Source organism: Thunnus albacares, chromosome 7 (genome assembly GCF_914725855.1).
Source record: "Thunnus albacares chromosome 7, fThuAlb1.1, whole genome shotgun sequence".
NCBI classification, from domain to species: Eukaryota; Metazoa; Chordata; class Actinopteri; order Scombriformes; family Scombridae; genus Thunnus; species Thunnus albacares.
The window spans coordinates 20842297-20862083 of NC_058112.1; the positions used below are offsets into that span (position 1 = coordinate 20842297).

At 37.4% G+C, this 19787-nt stretch overlaps 3 protein-coding genes across 9 annotated transcripts in view; 1 reads left to right on the top strand and 2 right to left on the bottom strand.

Moving 5' to 3' along the window:
- On the bottom strand, positions 1 to 13098 carry LOC122985896 (gliomedin-like). 7 transcript variants are annotated; one of them, XM_044356899.1, is made up of 28 exons: positions 12747 to 13098; positions 10187 to 10560; positions 9128 to 9179; positions 9005 to 9022; positions 8856 to 8909; positions 8305 to 8397; positions 7704 to 7823; positions 7044 to 7121; positions 6808 to 6897; positions 6597 to 6662; positions 6415 to 6483; positions 6172 to 6267; positions 6014 to 6094; positions 5677 to 5769; positions 5490 to 5579; positions 4731 to 4808; positions 4539 to 4628; positions 3798 to 3881; positions 3238 to 3327; positions 2962 to 3054; positions 2213 to 2269; positions 1956 to 2036; positions 1778 to 1867; positions 1574 to 1654; positions 1176 to 1244; positions 954 to 1079; positions 715 to 865; positions 1 to 633 (listed from the first exon to the last, which is right to left on the bottom strand). In XM_044356899.1, exons 2-28 carry the CDS (start codon positions 10511 to 10513, stop codon positions 165 to 167), a joined length of 2886 nt encoding a protein of 961 aa, XP_044212834.1. In that variant the 5' UTR covers positions 10514 to 10560; positions 12747 to 13098; the 3' UTR covers positions 1 to 164. The 7 variants fall into 7 exon arrangements, with proteins under 7 accessions (XP_044212834.1, XP_044212832.1, XP_044212830.1 ...); XM_044356897.1 differs by having other exon boundaries at positions 3798 to 3875; positions 4731 to 4814; XM_044356895.1 differs by having other exon boundaries at positions 4731 to 4814.
- On the top strand, positions 11329 to 17781 carry LOC122985910 (aromatase-like). Its single transcript, XM_044356926.1, is given in 10 exon segments — positions 11329 to 11853; positions 12649 to 12859; positions 13115 to 13311; positions 13313 to 13502; positions 13620 to 13796; positions 13924 to 14038; positions 14129 to 14243; positions 14340 to 14502; positions 14602 to 14843; positions 14927 to 17781. Coding segments are annotated over 9 exon segments (1587 nt in total). The 5' UTR covers positions 11329 to 11853; positions 12649 to 12723; the 3' UTR covers positions 15179 to 17781.
- The window catches only part of ap4e1 (adaptor related protein complex 4 subunit epsilon 1), a 12160-nt gene continuing 9020 nt past the window's right edge, over positions 16648 to 19787 (bottom strand). Inside the window, exons 19-21 of the mRNA XM_044356885.1 lie at positions 19570 to 19760; positions 19320 to 19480; positions 16648 to 18109 (exon numbers count right to left, since the gene is read on the bottom strand). Of these exons, the coding sequence (XP_044212820.1) occupies positions 17949 to 18109; positions 19320 to 19480; positions 19570 to 19760 (513 nt within the window). The 3' untranslated portion in view covers positions 16648 to 17948. The remainder of the gene's footprint in view (positions 18110 to 19319; positions 19481 to 19569; positions 19761 to 19787) is intronic.

The following is a 19787-nucleotide window of genomic DNA, read 5'->3' on the forward strand; positions in this document are numbered from 1 at the left end:
CACATAAAGCACTTAGTCATCGTGATTTGTCTGATGAGTGACACATTTATTACCAAACATCTGCAAGAAACTTCCTCCTGTGTAGAAATATAGTGACGAAATTCAAGTAAACCAACTGACACATAAAACACTCTTTTATTACTAATTTGTTACAAAGTTTGTGATTATGTTTGGGTCTGCTTGAGTTTAACTTTGCAGGTTTTCACACTGCTGTTGTCCCACATGTACAAAAGCTTTTTGTTGGGATAATATGACAACATAGCCAAGATGCCATTAGCTGGCCTTAGATCAAAACTTACATCAAGAGGACTCTCTTTCTTTAAATCGAAGGCATATGTCACTCTTCTGTCTTTGCCATCGGTGATATAAAGCACCCCACATGCAATGAAAGCATTTCCCGCTTTACTTGTGGGATAGCCAGTGTTAATGACAGACTCCACGGAGAACGTCTCGGGGTTTAGCTTCGCAACCATCGTATTGTCACCTGTGTTTGATGCAAAGATGACCCACAGTCCATTTTCATCCACAGCAAACTTGAAATAAGTCTTTGAGTTGCGGAAAAGATAAGTCAGGTTATTGTATCTGCTGCGTGCCATGATCAGAGTGTTTGTTCTCCTGGTGTTCAGGTTAAATCTGTAAAATAAATCAAAATATCAGGTAAGTTAAGAAGCTGAGTACAGAAGTTTTGATAAGTCTTATGTTACAGTCACTTACTTTACAAGTCTGTGTGTTCCTGCGTTATGGAAGTAAAAGGACCCCTTGTAAACGACATGGCCGCACCCTTGGTAGAACTTCTTGACATCTATAGTTTTAATGCTTGTGTTTTGAAATGCCGAAATGTTCTTGTGCTCCGTCAAAAGTCGACCTGGGAAAGAAATGTTCATATGTTAAATCCACAATAACTCACAAACTTCTGTGATGGATGGTAGACTTGCAATCGGTGTGTAGGTCACCTGAAAAATGCTCGGCCTGCCAGTATCGACCTTCATTCAGCTGGGATGTGTCTGACATCCAGGATCCATAAGTGCTTTGCATTTTGGTGACTTCCTCCGAACATTTTACGGTTTTAATAAAACACTCTAGATAGAATACGTGTTTTAATTAAATATTCAATAGATAAGCTGATAGATAGTACATACACATATAATTTTAAGTTTAATTCAAAGTTTTCTCACCAGTTTTTGTCCAGCTGTCATTAGTTGTCACATTCATCTGATTGTCAGTCCAAGGTGGATATGAAGAGTCTAAAATAATAAGATTAAAGCTAATTCACATTTTCTAATATTAAAAAAATATGATAGTAGTCTACCACTCTTATAAAACCTTTAATTTTCATAATGTGACCGTAATAACAGTCAACATTAGCCTATTACTTGATTTGGACATACAGTAGCCAGTGAATGAGGGTGGATGTTTATTCTGTTTACTGATAAGCGCTGAGCAGTACGCTTTGGTTGTTATAAATCCACTGTTAATATATTTTATCGAACCTTGGAATAAAAGAAATCTTAAAATCAGTATATTAAAGATGATGTTACTCAAACCAAATATGGTAGATTTGAAAGTTTCTTACCACTTTTCATGGGTGCGCCAATAACGTTTCTAGTGCTATTAAAGACGTCACTCTTTTGAGTCGATTCTGTAGAAAATGAGTCTGTAGAATCACATAAAACATATAATTTTTACAGATTCTGATGGTGTTTGGTGGAGCATCAGGTACAAGAGACAAACGGATACATTTATATGGTGACATATAATTGAAAACAGCAGTTCCTACCTGTAACTAATGGTATTGGTGCCCCTGTAACAGTCTCTATGATGTTATTATTCAAGGTGTGGCTGTAGTCTGGATGAAATGATGCTGACTCTAAAAAATAAAAAGTAAGGGTTTGATATGTTTTTTATATAAAGTCTGTCAATAAAAAGTGTTTCTGACTCACAGAATGGTTGTTTACCAGACTCTATATTTGTTTTTTCAGTGTCAGCAACATTCAAAGCATCTCTGTCATCATCCGCTGGACGAGGTTTTGGAGACTCTGCAGAAAAGAAAAATGAATTCAGTGACAAGAACAAATTGACACACATTAAATATTGTGAAATCACATTGAAGAGGAACTTGAAGCCTTAAGTTACAAACAGCATTCAATCAAAATAATCAACTACTTTAATATATTGTTGTACACTTCTCTAATTTTAAACTGAAATTTCTCACCAGTTTTGGTCCATCTCTTGTTGTTAGTCACATTTAGATGGGGTGAATGTGAAGAGTCTGAAATAATAACAAGAATAAGAATAATTCACATTTTTCATATGTTAAAGAATCTAATTTTTCGGAGAGTATCCTACCACAATAAAAACCTTTAAAGGAATAGTTAAACATCTCTGGCCGAGAGTTAGATGAGAGGATTGATACAACTCTCATGTCTGTACAGTAAATATGAAGCTGCAGCCTACAGCCAGTTAGCTTAGCTTAACACAAAGACCGGAAATGTGGAGTCAATTATCTCATCTAACTCTCAGCAAGAAAACCAATAAACATTATTCCCAAAAGGTCAAACTATTCCTTTAATATTAACATTAGCCTGTCACCTGATCTGGATTGTGTTTGCAGCCGAGATAACACCACTAGTAATGTATTTCACTGAATCTTGCAAGAAAAGAAATCTTTAACTCAGCACATTGAGGGTGATGATTCATGATCATGATGGCTGGGTTTTGAGGGAAAAGAAAAACTGCTGAAACTAAATGTGTGGTTTAGTCGATACTGACACCAAATACTCTACACATGACAGTTTTTTTTACCACTTTTCATGAGTGTACCAATAATGGTTTCGCTGCTAATGAAAGCATCACTGATTTCATCAGCAGAAATTGGGCCTGTAGAGTGAAATGAAACATTATGTATGTTTTAAACTTGTGGTGAGTCGCTTCACAAATAATTCACAACGCTGTATTTCTTACCTGATAATAATTTTATTGCCGCCTCTGTAACATTCTCTGTGTTGGTTTCATTCAAGGTGTTGTGGCTGTAGTCTTCATGAATTGATGCTGACTCTGGAAAATAAAATATATATATAATCACCTGGCTAGATGCCACTAAATCCTACACACTGCACCTTTAAGAGATGTTATTGTTTTAAAGAAGGTACTAAAATTCCTGCGGAGTACCAAAAAATTAGTAACATCAGTTAAGATGTCTGTCAATTAGGTTTTTCTGCCGTTTAAATGTTTACTTACCAGTTTCCAAATTTGTGTCTGGAAGTTTTTCAGTGTCAGTAACATTTAAAACATCTCTGGTGTCATGAGCTGGATGTGGTGTTGGTAAAACTACGGAGACAAAAGTGAGATTCAAGTTATTCTAGATATTGAAAAGTGAATTGTTGCAGATGACCAAATGATTAACTGTTGTTTTTATGTTTTCATTTTTCTTCCATATTTATCTTCTTTTTCTAGATTCTTGTTTTTATTTTTTATTTCATTATCTTCATGAATGGGTAAACTGTAAATTTAATGCTGTGCTAAGTCCTCAAAGTCAGCATGAATTTAAAACTTTTCCCATGCTTTTCTTTTACTTTATCATTATTGTTGACAATTACTTTTCTTATTTTAATGTATTATCAATAACACTCTGTATTTGTGTTTTTCGGGAAGACTAGCAGTCATTAAATTGGCAGCTAATGGGGATCCTAATAAAACAATATGACAATAACAATGATTCAAGTAGATAAGTACAGTATGAGGTTAAATTCAAATCTGTGTGTCCAAACATTTCATAAATGAGTCCCAGTGTCTCCTACCTGTTAATATGTTAATTGCCGGATCTGTAACGTTCTCTGTGTTGGTATCATTTGAGGTGTCGTCTTCATGAAACGACACTGACTCTGGAAAATAAAACAGAGCTGGGTTTAACATTTTCTTTCATATAATCAAAGTACAGTTTATGTTCTCTACATCCTGCATTCAGCTGAACATTACAGCAGCTGATTTCATCAAGTTTCAACCAGAGAAACGAATCAGTGAAGCCACCGACTGTAATGACTGACGGAGTGAAAACCTGCAAAATCCTTGACAACCACATTGCACATTATTAACAACCACTGACCACTTAAAGATCAGATTTAGGGTTTTGTACGAATGTTGAGCTTGGATCACAGCACAAGAAGATTGTACTTCTTTTCACCAGTAAATTTATGCATTTTTATATTAGTTACAGTTTATATGGGTCAAATGTTACATGACTCATATGTAAAATGGCCTCAGTACAAGAAGAGAAAACTTTTTGGATTTATGTGTTTGTGAAAACCTATCATGACTAAATTTAAATAATAAAATCTAATAATATAATCTCTTTTATGCATTTTTAATTTCATATCAAGAGTTAATCCCAGTCATGTTTTGCTAATATTAACGGTGGAGTGTGAAGAATTTAGTGGCATCTAGTGGAACAGACTCGGCAGAAATGAAATATAATATTCATAAGTAAAATCAGTAAAGATGTCTGTCAATTAGGTTTTTCTGCCGCTCAAATGTTTACTTACCAGTTTCCAAATTTGTGTCTGGAAGTTTCTCAGTGTCAGTAACATTTAAAACATCTCTGGTGTCATGAGCTGGATGTGTTGTTGGTAAAACTATGGAAACAAAGGTGAGATTCAAGTAGATAAGTACAGTATAAAGTTAAACTCAAATCTGTGTGTCCAAACATTTCATAAATGAGTCCCAGTGTCTCCTACCTGTTAATATGTTAATTGCCGGATCTGTAACGTTCTCTGTGTTGGTATCATTTGAGGTGTCGTCTTCATGAAACGACACTGACTCTGGAAAATAAAACAGAGCTGGGTTTAACATTTTCTTTCATATAATCAAAGTACAGTTTATGTTCTCTACATCCTGCATTCAGCTGAACATTACAGCAGCTGATTTCATCAAGTTTCAACCAGAGAAACGAATCAGTGAAGCCACCGACTGTAATGACTGACGGAGTGAAAACCTGCAAAATCCTTGACAACCACATTGCACATTATTAACAACCACTGACCACTTAAAGATCAGACTTAGGATTTTGTACGAATGTTGAGCTTGGATCATAGCACAAGAAGATTGTACTTCTTTTCACCAGTAAATTTATGCATTTTTATATTAGTTACAGTTTATATGGGTCAAATGTTACATGACACATATGTAAAATGGCCTCAGTACAAGAAGAGAAAACTTTTTGGATTTATGTGTTTGTGAAAACCTATCATGACTAAATTTAAATAATAAAATCTAATAATATAATCTCTTTTATGCATTTTTAATTTCATATAAAAAACATTTTGCAGGTCAAGAGTTAATCCCAGTCATGTTTTGCTAATATTAACGGTGGAGTGTGAAGAATTTAGTGGCATCTAGTGGAACAGACTTGGCAGAAATGGAATATAATATTCATAAGTAAAATCAGTAAAGATGTCTGTCAATTAGGTTTTTCTGCCGTTCAAATGTTTACTTACCTGTTTCCAAATTTGTGTCTGGAAGTTTTTCAGTGTCAGTAACATTTAAAACATCTCTGGTGTCATGAGCTGGATGTGTTGTTGGTAAAACTATGGAAACAAAGGTGAGATTCAAGTAGATAAGTACAGTATAAAGTTCAAATCTGTGTGTCCAAACGTTTCATAAATTAGTTCCAGTGTCTCCTACCTGTTAAGATGTTAATTGATGCCTCTGTAACATTTTCTGTGTTGGTTTCAGTCAAAGTGTCATTGCTGTAGTCTGGAGGAGGTGATACCAACTCTGTCGGAAATAACACAGAATAGGAAATACCATAAATATATACTTAGTCAGGTTGTAGCCAAACAGTCACATTCACATGTATTACACAAGTTTATGAGATTAAATGAAATAAAATCATTAATAAGGTCTGTCAGTGAATTCTGCCACTCAAAATAATTGCTAAACAGATTTCATATTTGTGTCTAAAAGCTAAAGTAATGATACATGAATTCATGCCAGTATAAACAATATGACAGTTTCTTACCTCTTTTCATGGGTGTATCAGTAATGTTTCTGCTGCCATTGAAGACATCACTGTTTTGAGTCAGATCTGGAGAAAGTAGAGCTGTAGAATAAAACAAGACATTTATGTAACACTTACAGCTTACTTTTACTCATAATTCAAAACACAAAATGCCCTACCTGTTAATGATTTTATTGGTTTGTCTGTAACATTGTCCATGTTGGTATCATTCAAGATGTTGTGGCTGTAGTCTGGATGAAAGGATACTGAGTCCACTAAATAAAAAGTACATTTTGTGGTTTTAATAATACACTCTAGATCAAATCAGTATTTGAATGAATTTTTCGATAGATAGAATATATACTGTATATATAGAAAGAGATCAATATATAGATATAGATATGGATAGATTATTTTCTCACCAGTTGTTGTCAAGCGCTCATTGGTCGTCACATTCATCAGATTGTTGGTCTGAGGTGGATATGAAGAGTCTAAAGTAGTAGATATAAAGCCGATTCACAATTTCTCATAGTTATGTTTATGTTCATATTTATATTTAACAAAAACTAAATATGGTACACATATATTTAAATACATTTCTTACCACTTTTCATGGATGTATCATTAATATTTCCACTGCTATTAAAAGCGTCACTCTTTTGAGTCGGATCTGTAGAAAATGGGGATCTAGTGAACTCAAAAGCTAAACTAAAGATACATGTGAATATGTCAAAACTGAATCATGTTTTTTTTTTCGTATTATCAACGTTAGATCTGTGAGTAAAGTCTTCCTGTCACTCTAAATGGCGGCTTACCCGATTCTATATTTGTGTCTAAAAGTTTCTTGGAGTACGTAACATTCAAGACGCTTCTGGCATCATCAGCTGGACGAGGTGTTGAAGATTCTGCAGAGAAGAAGTTTAATTCAACAACCAGATATATAATACTGAAGATAAACTTGAGGCCATAACATAAACAACATATAAATAATAAAAATCATGAACTCATGTCATTACTGTAATGAATATCTTAATTCTGAATGATTTCCTACCAGTCTCGTTACTTGACCAGCTGCTGCTGATGTTTCTGGTTTCATTGACGGCCTCTCTGGTCAGGAAAGGAGATGAATCTAAATATGTAAAATCAGAGTAGAAACATAAAGTTAACTTGTCATCATGTTCATATTAATCATAATAATTAGAGATTTGATTTAGATTTGATGAACAAACTAAGATCCTTTTATGTTGAAAAAGAGACAATAGTTAACTATTAAAATGATGCTTATTGATCAGATATAGTGTCTGTGGTCAAAGTTGATCAGTGTTGGCTGCAGTGAATTGACCACAGTGACCAGTGTATGAGAGAAGGAAACAGTTTATTTTGCCATTTTTTGGCAAAACAATGAATGTTTGGCCCAAACTGAGCACACTGATGGACATCAGAGAAGTAGATTATTGTAAAAGAGTAGTTTAAAAAGGTTATGTGGATGTTTTAACACTTTTTGATACTATAGGACACTACTGGATAATACTAACAGACATTTTTAGCTGACCACAACTGCCGCTCTCTGAGAGGGATTAATTAAACTATGAACTTTTTTAACCATATTACAACATCTAGAATGTTTGATACTAATTTCATGGGAATCTCATGTTATTTTAGTCTTTTTTCTGTCCTTCACCAGTTTTTTCATTCTGGTAAATGTTCGTACCCGTCAACATGTTGGTTTGATGGGTGTGTTCTCTGCTGGTGTTGGTTCTTGTTTTCTCAGGGCACCGAGCAGGACCAGGTGGACCGGGTGGGCCAGGTGGACCCCTTGGACCAGGAGGACCTTGAAATATACATATACAACAACTACAAGTCAAAACTGACCTACTGAGCAATAGTGCTGATCAATCACATTGGCTTTTTCATCTAATAAAAAAACAAAAAAAGCTATTTCATTTATGAAATCATACTATTCAATGTCATCTCAGAGCTGGAGGCTATCAGGTCTTTAAAATCAAGACAGCTTAGTATGAGTGTGTTTAGCACATTTCATGGAAATTTAGTGGCAATCGGAGCATTGTTTGTCAACATTTCTTGCTCTGAAATCTTGGATGGACTGATCAATCGACCAACCATAAACAACCAGATGTGGTGACAAAACCAGCAGACATCACTTCAAACACAGCACGTACAGTGGTGGATTTTAATGATAATGAAACACACGAAAATGGAACCCACATTTTGTAACATTAGTTTGTCAGATTGAATCTTGAAGTGAATATTGAATCACCCATATCAGGGTCAAGTACGCTGTCATCACTCACCCTCAATGAAAATGTCATTGCAGGTCTCGCCTTTCAGTCGTAGAGCCCCTGGGTCTCCTTTAGGTCCTGGTTCTCCTTTTTCACCAGGGTGTCCTACACATTGACAGGTGTCATATTAATTTAAACCACTGAGCTAAAAGTAGAAATAATGAGATAATCATGAGATCATTTTACAACTGTAAACCTGTCAACAGATGATCTTAGATTTTTTTTAAACATGAACTATTTCCTCTAAATACAGCCAAGTCAATCCATCAAGAGGCACTGAAACGTTCCAGTTACTGGGTTAAAGATAAAAAGCATCAAAAAGGTTCAAACTACAGCAACATACAGCAAGATTCAAGCATAATCATTTCAGTAAACAATTTCCAACAATACCACATATTGCTAGTGTGGTGGCTATAGACAAAGTGTCTCTTAGACAACGAGTGGGATGCTCATGTTATGTAACGACTGTTGAACAATGAAAGACTGTTTGAAACTTGTCACTGAAATCTGTCTGAGTGTTTCCTCTGGAGCACATTTCTACACAGGGCATACAGATCTCTCACCTCTTTTTCCTCGTCTGCCCGGTGGTCCTGGTGAACCAGCTCTACCAGGCAAACCTAACATGCAAAAACATTGTGACTGTAAGTAACAAATTGAGCTCTGTTTAAGTAATTGATGTAGTCAATTAAAATGTCTGTTTGTTTGTTTTTACCTGGAGGTCCAGGTGGGCCTGGGAAATAAATAAATAAATAATTTCACATAAAGCAAATACAGTACAAGCACCAGTTACCGTCACACACACAGTGTTGGAACAAGTAATATTAATAAAACGTACCTGTTAAACAAATTCCTCTGGAGCCATTACACAGATCTACGAAGGCTTTGACCTGAATAAAGAAAAACAGAGAGAAACAGTCGGTGAAGTCAGTGTTGATTGTGAGTACACCTGGACAAACTGTTTGCACAAGTCAGAGGACTAAAATATGTTTTGGTCTTTCAATCACTTGAAAACAAATATGTTTGCTGTTATTGTGACAAGGAGCACTCGTCTTAGCCAGCAGAGCACATCTAAAGAGAGGAGATGATATATTACTTACATTTTACATATTATTTCTACTATTAGTAATAAATATTAATAATTACAAAGTGACATTAATGAGGGAGATCCATATTTTGAGTTATTGAAATGATCTGAGGCACTCAAGAGGGTAAAAAAAAATTTAAAAGCTTTTAAATATTTCATGGCTACTTAGTCATAGTTAAAAACATGCCTACTTGTTTCAGCCATTTAGGCCTTCATCATTGGCAATCAATCACTTGAGTGCCTCAGATCTTTTCAATAACTCTAAACTAGTAGGATCCCTGAACCGAAGAGCACCAGAGGGACATCTTTCTACACCCAAGCAGCCCTCCATGCATCTCTTTTTTGACTGGAAATCAATATTTGTCAAGCTAACAATGAAAGTATATTTTATGTTAAGTCTACTGGTGAGATACTTCAGTATCACTATATATGCTGTCCTCCCTGTGGCAGCGCCCTCTGAAGGAAGGTCAGTTCCCAGAGGATGGGCATACAGTCAAGGGAGGAGCAGGTAAACATTCACGCTCCACTGCCAAAAGCATTTATCCAGGAAACACTCAAAAGGAAAGACAGACTGCTTTGCTCTTAATCACTGCAACAGACTCTTTGGATTCTTTGGATCACATCCACATGCTTCTTATCCCAAAGGGGAAAAGAGAGGAACTGTTTCTATTTAAGATGACGGCAGAAATACTGTTCATTCTTCCCCTGTTCTCTCTCATAGGAATCTGTCATTCATAAATCTCATGCTTTATATTCTCACAGTACAGTAAACAGCCTGCAACATTCACACTTTTATTTAAAGAATCTTACAGGGACCATGGAGTATGTCATCAGCATCAGCATATCCTTCTCGTCTTTGTCAAGGCTTTGTTTTGGAGCTCCACTGTGGCTCCTTCTGCTGCGGTCGAGCGCCTTCAGCTGTCCGGCCTCTCCAGGCTCCGTGCGCAGGAATCCTGTCTGCAGCCTGCAGCTCTGTGCCAGCGCCTGCATCTGGGCGTCCAGCCTGACCACTTCCTCCGTCAGCTCCTTGTGTCGAAACAGCAGAAACACCACACCTGCCGAGCTCAGGAGCAGCAGCACACACACCCCTGCCAGCAGCGCTTTCAACGCAAGACAAACTCCGCTCCTCTCCTTCATGTTTCAACACTGTCGCCTGCTCCGCCGCTGCAGAGTTGATCTGCGCTCTGAAATTCACAAGCACATACAGCACATATCTGAATACCTGCCAACAGACGACACGTCAGTGGGAAATTACGCTCAAGCTGTCGGAGAGAAATAAACATGTCAACATGCATCTGGGAAACAGCTCAATTCTGTAGGGTTGCTTGATTTAGAAGCAGCAAGTGGACATATTTCCATAATGACACATTCTGCAGACAGTGTGGTGCTTCACATCATTCTGGTGCCTTTTTTCTCTCAATACTGTCACCAGTCCGTCCCACACAAAATTACATGGAAGTGGAACAAATAAGTTGTGAACAAGGGGAACATTCTTTGGATTTATAAAGGAGCTTTCAGAAGCAGTGAGAGCGTGGGGATACGTATGTCAGTGTCAAAATCTCCCTTTTATAAACGGGTTTTCTTTTATCTCAATACACAGCTCCAAACATAGATTCTTTTGCTCCACTTTGCAAGTGACAAGTAACAAGTTTCTTCAATTACAAAAAAGTTCTAATTATCCAGTTTAGTTTCTTCTACAATAAGGAAATAAGATTCTTCAGCCAACATGGCATGAAAGCCTCCACACAAACTCCTAAAAAGGCCAATATCTTGATCAAGAGCATACCAGCTATTCATTGAGCTTGAAGGACATTTCATTATAAGCACACAACCTCTGCACGAACTCTATTCTCCCTTTTTAATTTTTCTTCCATGCTTTTCTTACTTTCAGTGATGCACAGTCTAATTGTGTGGGCAGAATTTTTTTTTAATTAAAATGATGAACGATTACAGATTATATTTTCTCACTCCCTTGTTCCTCCTTTTGAGTTGCTGGGTAAATCCCTGCTCTCTTTGACATGGGTCAGTCTGACCCAGCTAATTAATTTCCCCTTGAAAAGCCTCCTCGGTTGAAGAATGGGACAGTGGGGTTTCTTTTTTTTTTTGAACAAAGCTAAATGTGAGGTCAGCCACTCTGGAGAAAAAAATGATACAGACAAAAAGTGATGAAAGACCTTCAGTTTTTGCATTCCTATGAATAAAAACAGTTGTTTTTTTTTTGCTTCTTTTTGAAGCAGCTTTGTGCTTTAGACGTGCACTGTTGTCCGGCCTGTTCAGGGTGTTCTGCTATGTAATGGTACTTGTAAGTGTTCCTAAGCAACTAGTAAAGTAAAGGCTCAACCAAGGATTTAGAAACACTTGAATCACTGTGATTAATTTGGCAGAAGAATGCTGATCATCTTTAAAACCAGAAGAGGAAGCACTGCGGGTCGTCAAACTGCTCTCTAGCTTAACCAGAGGAGTCAAGGACCAGAGAAGTAAGTATCGTTCTTTAATCGTTTCTATATGAAGAATTTAAAATGGCTGCTTTCATGTTTTAAACGCGTTAAACAAATCTAAATAAACATTTTCTACAAATATATTCTACAAATATATTTCTACAAATTATACTATATATATATTATTGGTTAAGATGTTCAGCTTTTATGAGGGGAAAGTATCATATTATAATTTCTTCTGATTGATGAAATAAGTTCATGAAGTCTATCATCTCAGATTTTAGGGTTAGAAGCAATGATATCACAAGATAAACCTCAAGCAAAGTGCACAACTTTGAGGGGTTTTTTTTCAGTTTTGCACCGTTATTTCTAAACTTGAGTTCATATTTACCTTCATTACCCTCTTTACTTTAGTTTCAAAACTCTGATTCCATCAATATGCTCATGTTTTCTGATTTTGAACCGATCACACTCATTTCAATCCACTGTGATCCACTTTTTAAAAGATGTTTTTAAAAGATGCTGTAACTCAAAAGTATAAAAAGTCAATGGGGGCAGAATACAGAAATGGTTTGGGTATCTGTCTATAACTGACTATATTGATATATAACTGATTTGAAATATAATATCTAGCTCATCATAAAGCTTTGCGTGGGTGTGGTTTTATTGTGTTACATCCCAGCACTCAAGGACAAGAGCATTACAAGGGATGAAAACGAAGGCTGTCCAGAGATTAAGCTTCTTCTTGTTGTGTTTTGACTAATAGATAAGCTTGTTTTGTCTGTTGGTTAACAGAGACAGACGCTTTATGAGCATGCATCAAACTCTCTGCAGGCAGAAGACACAGTGAGCCTGCTCAGGCGTGCGTGTGTGCGTGTGTGCGTATACCTGGCTGGAGTTGTGAAAAAGATGCTGCCGCTGGAGACACTCACCATCTGCCCCATGAAACTTGATACAGTATTTGAAGCTGTCATTCTTCTTCTTCTACTGCTGCTGGCTCTGCTCCTCACCGCCTGGAGCAGAACAAAGCGCTCACACATACCAGGTAAGAGAATTCAGCTGCTGTTCCTTCAAATAACTTGTATAGATTGAGCCGCATGTGCAGGTGACTGTGGGTACAAGTAGATAACAGAGACATATATGTTTTATATGTTTGTGCATCACATTACCGATTAAATGACACAACATTTTACTGATTGAATGTTTTTCCTTAAAGCATCATTGTCAGCTTCAGAGTATTGTCCCTGAAGATGAACTCATGTGTTGCTTTAAGTAGTTTATCATCTTTCCTGTCTGCCAGGTCCTTCCTTCTTGGCAGGACTCGGTCCGATTCTCTCCTACGGCAGGTTCATCTGGATGGGGATAGGAACAGCGAGCAACTACTACAACAACAAATACGGCAGCATGGTTCGCGTCTGGGTTAATGGCGAGGAGACCCTCATTCTCAGCAAGCAAGTCCTTGTGAGATAAAACAGTTCATACAGTCCCACAAATCTGTAATCCGACAAAGTCAGAGCCCGGCTTCTCTTTCAGGTCCTCTTCAGTGTACCATGTTCTGAGGAGCGTCAACTACACAGCCAGATTTGGGAGCAAAAAGGGGCTGGAGTGTATTGGGATGGAAGGGAGGGGTATTATTTTCAACAGTGATGTGCCACTCTGGAAAAAAGTGAGGACATATTTTTCTAAAGGTGAGAAATTCTCCTCCTTTTCTACACATGTTCACATATTAAAGAAAATCAGATTAAAATCTGGCGATAACTGAAATGCCGCTTGGTGGTATTTGAATTACTGTGGATGTTTCACAGCTCTGACAGGCCCTGGCCTCCAGAGGACAGCGGCAGTCTGCGTGAGCTCCACAACCAAACACCTGGACAGCCTGCAGGAGATGACCGACCCCTCCGGACATATGGACGTTCTCAATCTGCTGAGAGCCATAGTGGTGGACATCTCCAACAGGTTATTCCTCAGGGTGCCTCTCAATGGTCAGCTGCATGTTCACTATCTGTATATCCTGTACTTAAACTGTGTATTTTCTCCCAGTAAAAAAAAAAATATCCCAGTTCTTGTCCTGAAGCCTGTAGCTCCTGACTTTATTTTTTCATAACTCAGAGAAGGACTTGCTGGTGAAAATCCAAAACTACTATGAGACCTGGCAAACAGTTATAATTAAGCCTGATATATTTTTCAAAGTCGGATGGCTGTACAACAAGCATAAAAGAGCAGCGTAAGGTCCTCACACACACAACAGTAACATCTCAACATCTGGCTTGTGATTTCTTCAATCTAATCTTTGTGTTGTTTTTTGCGCCATCAGCCAAGAGCTACAAGATGTAATGGAACACCTTCTTGAAATTAAAAGAAAGAAAATTAATGAATCAGAGAAGCTGGATGACGAACGTGACTTTGCAACGGAGCTGATCTTTTCCCAGGTCCATCTCTTTTGAACGCCTGTGTCACAGCATTAATGCACTAATGATGTTATATGTTCGCTGCACTCTGATTACCTCCGTTTGCCCGTCTAACAGAACCATGGAGAGCTCTCAGCAGATAACGTCAGGCAGTGCGTGCTGGAGATGGTAATCGCAGGACCTGACACGCTTTCCGTCAGCCTCTTCTTCATGCTGATGCTGCTGAGACAGAGGCCAGATGTAGAGCTGAGAATAGTGGAGGAGATGAACTCTGTCGTGAGTAAGTGCTTCCGTGCTTTGTTCATTTCAGTTTCTCTCCATGGCAACTAAAAATCAAACTATTTGATTGATCTAAGAATGCTCCATTTTTAATTTCCAGGTGAAAAAGGAGCAGAAAATGTTAATTATCAAAGCTTGAAAGTGCTGGAGAGTTTCATCAACGAGTGTCTGAGGTTTCATCCTGTGGTTGATTTCACAATGCGTAAAGCTCTAGAAGACGACAACATCGGAGGCACAAACATTAAAAAAGGCACCAACATCATTCTCAACATAGGTCGTATGCATAAGACTGAATTCTTCCCAAATCCTAAAGAATTTTGCCTGAAGAACTTTGACAAAACAGTAAGTTAACTTAAGGCTGTGCAACAATATGTGGCTCTGACAAAAAAAAAAAAAAAAACTCCTTTATCTCCTTTGTCTGGCAGGTGCCCAACCGTTTCTTCCAGCCCTTTGGCTGCGGGCCTCGTTCCTGCGTGGGCAGACATATCGCAATGGTGATGATGAAGGCCATCTTGGTCACTCTGCTGTCTCGTTACACTGTGTGCCCTTGCCGAGGCAGCACCCTCAGCAGCATCAAGCAGACCAACAACCTGTCACGGCAGCCAATGAAGGACGATCACAGCCTGGCCATGCGCTTCATCCCTCGAACGACACCACCTCAACACACTCAAATGTGAGACATAACAGCACCGTTACACTGAGGATGAAAACTACAACTGTTTCGCTGAAGACCTGCTACTCCCTGGACAAGATGAAAGTGTGCAAAAAATATAACTCCTAGCACTTAGGGTTATTATATATCAGAAATATTTAGAGCAATTAAATGGTAAATTTGTGGTCAGAAAAGAAATTATGCTTACGTTGACATAACTGACCTTTAACTAATACAGTTGGAGGTTTCAGAGCAGTGCAAGAGTGGATTTCTGACCCATGTGGCGCAGTATGGAAAGCCAGGGAGGACATGGTTAAAGGTTTTGTTTTGCTGTCTTGAGGTCACAAAATATACAAAACAAAAAGACCAGAAATATGTGCATGTCTCAGTGTAGTGACAAACTGTTCGAAACAAACTCTTACATGATTTAGTGGTTCATGTTAAAGATGCCTTGCGGAGTTTCCTTGTAAACAAACAAAAGTTATGTTTATATTGGGTGTTACTCACCAAAACATTATGTGTATCCTTGAGGCCAAACAAACACGTTGAATGCACTTTTCTCCTCATAAAACATTTGTAGCAACAATTTTTTAAGTATTCTAAGTCCTGCCTTGTTTACAATGGTTTGTTAGCTTGCAGTAAACTGTTTATTGGCTGCAGGCATTTGCATACGTGTCCTCTTGACGGCGTGTTTGATGAAAACAGACAAAACAGGGACACACACAGCGCTACTAGAGGTCAGAAACTCCATAGGGTAGCTTTAATTAACCCTGTTAATGAAGACACTACTATCATGTTATATCTCTTACTTAATATTAAGTAACACTATGGTACAGTGAGTAGTGTTAGTAAACATCACACTGTAATTTCAGCACACACTGGAAGGTATGAAATATTAGCTACATGCACATCTTTTCTTCTTATTTCTAATTGGGCTCTGATAGATGTGAATGGAAATGTGGATTATGCAGAAGGGGGCATCAAATCGGTAAAATGTTACTAATATTTTTGATATTTGCTGTCTTCTCAATACTTATTCAATACATATTTAAAATATTTTCATGTAGCAAATATTAAATGTAGACCTGTTTGAGAGGAAAAGGTAGTATGATACAAAAGCACATAGTTTAGCCAATCCTTTACAACTCAGCTGCTCTAAACATTTGGCTGCTATTCAGCTTTTTAATCCTTTTTTTGCCCTCCTATTTCTTCATTTTCTTCACCTCCCATGTCCCTTATATATTCTATTATTCACTCTACATATCTACACTGACATATTGTGTATAGTGTATAGTGTCCGTTCTTTGCAACATCTTTCTGTGATATATATTGTTATATGTTCTGTTTCTGTTTACTAAATAAAAAAAAAACATATGAGAAGAGAAAAACATCAAAAAATATTCTCCTTATCATCTTTATGTTTTCTTCACTTCTAGTCCAGCACATCTGCTTCATAGCCTCTATTGAATGAATGATCCGTGAGTCAAAATCAAGTTAATTTACATGTGTTGAATTTATTCATAAGTTAGGAGAATGTAGTGACAGGCACTCTATGAAACAATGATTTTTTTTCTCTGTACCACAGGCACAAATCAAACACGCCACCCTGGCATTAGCACATAAGGCGTTGGGTTAAAGTTTAGACACATTGTTAGCGTCACGCTGCACTTCAAATCAGGACACAGGCAAAAAAAAAAAAATAAAAAAAAAAAAATAACAGGCTGAGACAAGTCGGACAAACTGAAGACCAAATCTGGCAACACAGTCAAACAGTACATGAAGCACAATGATTTTTTTTTTTTTTGCCTTTAAATGAAACTAATATAAAATATTTTCAGTAAGAATATAAATCCAATAAATATGTTTTTCTTCAATACTGCATTTATACAAAAATATAATAATCAAAAAACACTAAAATCCACCTTTCATCTGACTGACAAACCAGAAACATGAGTGCATAGATAATCATATTACACAGAATGCAGCATCTGCAAAACACGGAGAACTGAATTTAGCACATGAGAAATGGACAATATGGACATTACCTTCACTGTTAGATTCAAGTCAAACTATTCTCATGTAAGATGTTGAGTTAAAGTTGAGCTAATACTAAAACCAAGTCCATAACAGACAGAAGTTTTGTACTCCTGAAAGATACCAGTATTTTCTTCTCTGTGCTTCTCCCAAAACATCTGATAATGAATCAATCCAATGTCAGAGTTGGTGCTATGTTTTCCATTTCAATCAGTTTTAATGAACTTGAATATAGAAACAATTTTAACTGGTGACAGCAATAAAGTGTTTTTAAGATGATAAATGAAAACCTGAGACCAACCTTTATGTCTTTGTCTAAATTAAGCAGGACATAATCTCTCTGTGAAAAAATAACTAGAAATTTATGGTTTTCACCTTATACAGAGAATATCATATGTAATATCCATTCCATTCACAAAAAATGCTTTAAATTGAAATTTTCAAGTCATTATGGAGCCCTGTCATCATTTTAAGACATTAGTGTTTCTCTGAAACATCAAACACCCACAAGAGTTTAAATACATCATCTTTTGGCCTTTTTACCAGCCATTAAGTATTCTGTCAACTGTTAAAAATCAATCATTTATGGACAAACCCCCCCCCAAATCATGCTGAATAACATATTGTGGAAGTGAACAACAAATGGTTAACACTGTAATGTAAAGATGAGAACGCACACCATCAGACGCTCTGTGTACCTTCCTCTTCAGTCCGGTGGTTGTGTCGCTTGGCGGTGTCAGTGCAGGTGTTGCAGTCGGGGCTCAGTGCTCCTGTAAAGCTCTCTGACAGTGGTAGAGCAGGCAGTCGGGCAGGTCGGGGACTGGAGAGCGCAGCCACACGGCCAGCGTGTCCGCATGCACGCGGCAGTGCATCAGACATGGCTGATCCCGGAGGAGCCGGCAAGCTACAATACCTTCCATCCCTGCGAGGAAAAAATTATAAAGGTTTACTCACGAACACTGTAAGATACAAAGTGAGGATGAAATTAACACATATCAACCTTTTGGTCAAATACTGTATGTTAAATTTAAAATATGCATAAATCATGCTATCAGGTGACCCAAAATACAAGTTGACCAAACAAAAAAAGCTTGAAAGCTCCAGAACAAGCAAACAAAAAATACTTTATAAAGAGTTTATGTTCTAAAAGCTTTATTGTTATTTAATAAATTACTTATTTATTAATGCTTATAGACCAGAAATAAGGCAACTTTGGGTTGTTGTGTGGTGTTTGTCCTCCAGCATAACTTGCTTTTTAGGTTCAATGGATTATTACTGATCTGTAGAGCATTAATAACTGATTTATTAGCATGAATTAAGTAAATTTAGAACTTATTTTCTGGTCTGCATATACAAATTCATTTTTTATACATACATAAACACAAAAAAGACAAAAATGCTTAAATAGAGCAGCTCAAAAACAGCACAATAACACAACTTTTTCTTTCAATAGTTACAATTTTAAAGGTCCAATAAATGACATTGAGCTTCACTGGATGTCAGCAAACAACTATTTGCTGTGTAAAGATATAGCAGAGTAATGACGACCTGAGCAGTGAATGAAGTCACACTCCCTCTGCGTATGTTGTTATCCGAGCTTCTCAGTTTTTTGTTTTGGTAGCCACACCGGCCGCACGTGTTAGTGCATGTGCACTAAAATATGTTTGTGAAAATGTTTCTGTTTTGGTCTGAGATGTTGGTGCTATAGTGCGTCATCTAGTGGCTGAATGTCGTGTACAGCAACAGTTTTAAAATATGATTTGTTAGAAAGTGGTGCCGAACAATAAATATAGTTATTGTACACATGTGAAAAACTAATGCATACACTTGTTAAAAACAATAACTTTAAACACAAGATCCACTTACTAGCTTTTCCTTAAGTTTCAGCTACATCTCACAGTCTTCATCGGTTGATATTAACATTCAGCTGATGAAGACCATGAAAAAGTGGACCTTGCCTTAAAGTTATTTTTCAACTTTTTAACTACTGATTCCAAGGTTGAGACTCAACTTTCAGTCCTAATGTACAAACTAATAAGAGTACTCTAATACATTACAAAGTAACGTGTTATACTGGTTATAACATCCCTTTACCATCAAACTAAACACTCAGTGATGGATAACTTATTCACCTATGATCTCCACAACATGAAGTTGAAGTTTCTTCTTCAGCACATTCAGCGTGGCTGTGAGAGGTTCTTGGACATCATTTATGAGTCTCAGGTTCTGCTTCGTATCATGAGAGAAGGCCAGCCACATTGTCCCGTACTCCTCTGTGGACACCGCCAAAGGTCTGCACAGGACACAAACAGGAAAGATGTGAAACTAACGTAAGCAACAAACAGTATCATGACTCTGTAAAGAAACCAGAAAATATTTCACCTGACAAAGTTGGTTAAAGGCAGTTTGTATGAGAACTGCACTGCCTGAGGTATCCCGACAGGAACGTGAAAAGACACCGACCCGGCTACTTCAACATGAACGGAAGGCCTCTTCACAGTCAGGGAATACTGACACACCGCTACACTGTGGCTTCTCACCTCCTCCACTGGGCTGTCAGACACACAGGATACCTGAAAAACATTACAAGAAACGGTTCT